This window comes from Hipposideros armiger, unplaced genomic scaffold, assembly GCF_001890085.2.
Source record: "Hipposideros armiger isolate ML-2016 unplaced genomic scaffold, ASM189008v1 scaffold_303, whole genome shotgun sequence".
Taxonomy (NCBI): domain Eukaryota; kingdom Metazoa; phylum Chordata; class Mammalia; order Chiroptera; family Hipposideridae; genus Hipposideros; species Hipposideros armiger.
The window spans coordinates 2,042,469-2,047,529 of NW_017731653.1; the positions used below are offsets into that span (position 1 = coordinate 2,042,469).

The following is a 5,061-nucleotide window of genomic DNA, read 5'->3' on the forward strand; positions in this document are numbered from 1 at the left end:
AACCAGATTAGGATAACAAGGACGATATGTTTTATAAACAACAAAAACACAAAATAAATCCTTCCTGGCATTACCTTCTGGGACATAGTTGAAATAAACAGCCTTGGATTTATTCCATGCTATTTATTTCCTACCAAATAAGCAAGGATGGGTTTATGTTATGTTAATAGATGAGTTTAGATTAAATCCTATGTAAAGCTTGAAACATTCCTGGAGGGGAACTAAAGAGCAGACAGGGGTTATAAATTCTGAGAATTCATTATCACACAAATGATCAGACTTAACTAGGTCACAGAAGCTTCCCCCTCTGTGTCTGGGTAGGCTGAGCCTAAAATTGTACAGGCTGATGGGGTCTGGGGTCTCATATTTTAAGTGTTTCTGAGGAAAGAGATACTACGACATTTTGCTTTGAAGTACCTGCCCCAATTCTTCATTGCTTTGAATGACTGCTGTAAGCCCTTAGCTCCTCTTCCTGTGTTCTGCAGTAGAAATAACTAACAATAGTGATGACTTACTCTGATCATGAGAACAATTAGGTTTCTAGCTCCTCTTTTGTTACACAGCATTAGACTTCAGTCTGAAGGGAAAAGCAATGCAGTAGGGATCTGGAGCTCAGCCCAGCCATTCCCCATAGCTACGGATTTCCATCATTCTTGGCTTTAGACTAGATCCAGCATATATTTCCAGACTTCCACTCTAATCTAGTCTCAGACCAGAGTTGTACTTGATTCATAGCCCCAATGCTCACACTCACCCTTACAATCCACACCCCCACCACCCATTTCAACCTCACTTCTAACCATTAGGTCCAATTCAAACCCATTCCCAGTTTCCGAGTTCCCAAGAGTTAGTGCCTGTTAGAATGTCCAGCCATCAAGGACATTCAACCGCATTGCATCTCTTGTACTTACCCACAATCCTGCAGCCAGTCTTCAATCTTAGTGATTGGATTCCCTAGAAAATTAAGGTATCAGATCACTGTGAGACGTGAAGGAAACCAGACTTCTTGTTTGTAACTCACCCCATGCTCAAGTTTATTCTTATATAAGCCCCATCATGAATTCTTTTTTCCTTCATAAAACTTTTCTTTAAGATATGGGAAGAATATACCCATGTATAAAAATACTGGGTGTTTCTTCTCTCTCTGCCTCCCCACTCCCTTCCTCCCAGGAACCTGGAAAATGCTCAGGATATCAGGCCCACTCCTCTCTTCCCCATGGTTTAGGAATAGGGGTGGACCTTTCTCAACACAAACAAACAAACGAACAACAACAAAATAAATAACAACACACACACAAAACAAAAGAGCACAATCTTGCATTTATACAAGTTCTAAAAAAATTTTTTTTATTCTCATGGCTGTAGTCTCATTTGAACCTCAAAGAAGCTCTGAGAGGTGTGTAGAAAAGGTACTATTACTATTTCACTGAGACAAATACGTCTTCGAGAGGTGAGTGACTTGCCAAAGGTCACATAGCTTGTTAGTGACAGAGTTTCAGCCAGAGTTCGAGTTGAGGGTTACTTTATTATAGACAAAATAAAACACCCTAAAACATTCCCATAGAACCCTGAACTTGAATCCTACAGACAGCGTCTCAGGATGATACAAAAATGTGCCTCTTTCTTTTTCCTAATCTCATGCCTGTCTCTTTCTCATATAATTCATGTTTTGTATTACTTTATCCTCCTTCCCTTAAATTCATTTAAGCCAGTCAAAATGAGCCTCCCTGAGTGGGTCCCTACAAGGGTCCCTACAAGGGACCCACTGCTCACATTCTGCAGACCTGGGCCTGCCAGCACATTTTTCCTGCAAGACAACCTGGAAGTCTGTTTGATGTCGAACTGCCTCTTACCTTCCTGGAAAACGTCATCCAGGTTGGATGGCTCAGGATCTGGGACATCCTGCAGGGCAGCTGCAGCCTCCTCTTCCAGGACCTGGGTCTGCCAGTGGCGGCTCTGACGGAGCCAGGCCCGTCGCTTCTCCCAGGATGTGGGGCTCAGCACGGAGCCCTCCATGGCCTTGGTTCAGAATTCAGGGTCTCCCGCCACAATGATGCTGTCCTGAGAATTGAAACACAGTGATACTCTCCCTCATCCTCCGTTGGGAAACCACCACTTCCTGGGTTGTCCCCCACCCCCTTCCTGGTTCTACACAAAGGAGCATGAACCCTTGCTGCCCATTGGGGTGGAGGGAGAAGACATCTAGCCCTTCCTCCACCTTCCAAAAAAAACCAAAAAACAAATGCCTGAAAAATCTAAATACCAGGACAAGTCTTTCAAATCAGTAAGTCTAGAAACGTCAAACATCACATGATTTAAGGGACATTGAGAAAGCTCTTCTGACTTAAAGATGAGCTATTTCTCATGATAGCTGAAATGTTGTATTAGAAAACATTTTTCTTTAATCTAAGGATTTGGTCTCTCAGACTCTTCCATTGAAATCAAAATACTTTACATTAGCAATTTATAAAATTTACTTTATTTGATCCTCATAAAGATACATGAAGAAGTTTCAGATCTCAAAGGCGGAACAGCTTCTCTAACGTCCCGCTACCAGGATGTCATTCTAACGACAGTCGTTTGGGTATTCTTTGTTTTGTTTCCTGTTTTATATATTAGGGTCCTCATAGGATTTCTCTCAGGGGGAAAAAAAATCCCACAATAAAAGCAACAAGGAGGCCTTGCCTTGAGCAATGAGCAGTCACCACCTTCATCACTTTCTATTTTGTCAACTTGGGTTTCTCCGTAGCTGTGAGTTAATTCCCTAGCTCATCAACGTGTTTATATTTCATTTAGCACAGCCTAATCAGCAGCTCTGCATTCTCCCAAAAGGTGAATTCTGATGGCACTCGTCACTTATTCAAAGAGGAAGAAAAAGGGGAGGAATCATTCAATTGTCCAAATAGAGCTTGAAAAGACTGGAGGCTAATAAACATTCATTGGCTAATATCTGTCCTCCTGCCTCTTTCCCACCTGCCACACTCACGACCCACGACAGTGAGTCAGTGGAAGTGGGACCCTTGCTCTCCACTGACTTGTCCTTCTATTCCCTGGAGGTTCCAGAAATGGCTTCATCGTCAAAGCCACACTTTTAACTCTTGGAGTAAGGGAAAAGAAAAAGAAAAAAATAAGAAGAGTGCCAGCTTCCAGAGACTTCTGTTCCTCAAACATTTAAAAACAAAATCATTAGTGAGGCATTCAACAATTTAGGCACTAATATAGCTATTTTTGAAAAGAACAACCAGAACACAAAAACATTCCTAAGGTAATAAAATTGTTTCAGATGCCTTGCTATACATGAAAGATAGCCAGAGAAAAACAATACACACTTGCTGTTGCCTGATCTCAGTTCTTTTTTTTTTTTTTTNCTGAACTAAAGAAACACACATAAAACAGTACATATTGTGTGACTATTTACATAAAGTTAAAAAACTGCAAAAGTTGTCTATGATGTTATAAGTCAGGTTACTGGTTACCTTGAAACCAGGGTAATGAACGGAAGGGGACAGAAAGGGACTCCTGGAATGCTGGTAATGTTCTGCTACAGGTTTTAGGTATGTATTCCCTTTGAGAAAATTCCTTGAGCTATATATTTAATACTCGTTTAATTTTCAGTAAATATTTTATACTTCAATACAATTTATATTATTATTACTTTAACAGCTTTATTGATATAATTGATATACAAAGAACTGCACGTAGTTAATGTGTACAGTGTGATGAGTTTGGACATATGCAAACACCTGTGACGCTGTCACCAATCAAGATAATAGACATAGCTATTCAATGGCTTCCAAAGTTTCCTTCTTCCTTTGGAAGTAAGAACACTTAACATGAGCTCTACCCTCTTAACCAATTTTGAAGCGCACAATACCACATTGTTAGCTACAGGCGCCATGCTGTACAGCAGGTTTCTAGAACTTACTTATCTAGCATGACTGCAACTTATATCCACTGAGTTGCACTACAATTCTATTAAAAAGAAAAATACTAGTGATGTGTATGCCATAATTCAATAAAATTTATATTAAAAGATACCACTGATACAATTCCTAGTGTGTCCAAAGCAAAACTCGCTGTTTATTTGATACAAGTTTTTGTTGGGTGCTCACCTTAGATTTCTCTAGTTGTGCACTGGCAGCCATGTCCATAGTCTCTATTTGAGGACCAGCCCAGGATGACCCTTGGGACAGTAGGCTTTTCTAGGTGTATGTGGGATCAACGCAGAAGTGTAGACATGGGCCTTCTCACTAAGCATGTTGATTTGAAACTTCATGGTCATCCCCTAAGTCCCAGGCCTTTCATGGATTGTTGCTTAAGACATAAAATCAATGATGAGGGACTAAATCCAACCTGCTCCTCTCTCTCCACGTTTGCATTGAAAGGTCCCACAGCATCATTTCAAGTCTGAAGTACAAGAGCCAAGGTACTGCTCTCCCGTATACCCAGTTCACAAAGAGCAGGGAGAAGCACTGGATTGTGAGAAGATGCATGTGGCTATTTTTAGCTTCTTCAAGCAATTTCCATACATTCTGCTTGCAGAGATTTAAGCTGAAGTCCATACAGATGGGTTTTGGGCTCCCAACACTAACTCTGATGATTCATAAGCAACACATTCATGACCTAAAAGATCCCCCGAGAACTTAAGAGGAGAACGAAAAAGAAGAGGCATAGTTTGTAAAGATGTACACCATCTAAACCTGAAGCAGAAGGGTCTGCCACTAGATTCAATTACACTGAGAGACACTGACACTCAATTACCCAGGAAGCTGGTAAATTTTCTTGGAAAGCTTGTCAGAAAAACAAAACCTTCTTGCTATCAGAGGGTGTTTGGCATTGGAAAGGAAATGGAAACTATATGGCCTTGAAACAAAATTTGAAAAGGGTCTGCTAGGGCAGGGGTCAGCAAACTTGAGACAGAAGAGCCAATCCTGCCCCTTAAAACAATTTAAAAATTATGCAAGAGCCATAAAACAAATGAGATCACCATTATGTGAATAATATCCTTTAAAAATTTTATAAATGAAACTATGATAGTTTTATTTTCATTTTCAATTTTAC

At 40.4% G+C, this 5,061-nt stretch overlaps 1 protein-coding gene across 1 annotated transcript in view; it reads right to left on the minus strand.

Moving 5' to 3' along the window:
- The window catches only part of TESPA1 (thymocyte expressed, positive selection associated 1), a 53,329-nt gene that overhangs the window by 31,242 nt on the left and 17,026 nt on the right, over positions 1–5,061 (minus strand). Inside the window, exons 2-3 of the mRNA XM_019659665.1 lie at positions 1,854–2,061; positions 912–954 (exon numbers count right to left, since the gene is read on the minus strand). Coding sequence (XP_019515210.1) covers positions 912–954; positions 1,854–2,016 — 206 coding nt within the window. The 5' untranslated portion in view covers positions 2,017–2,061. The remainder of the gene's footprint in view (positions 1–911; positions 955–1,853; positions 2,062–5,061) is intronic.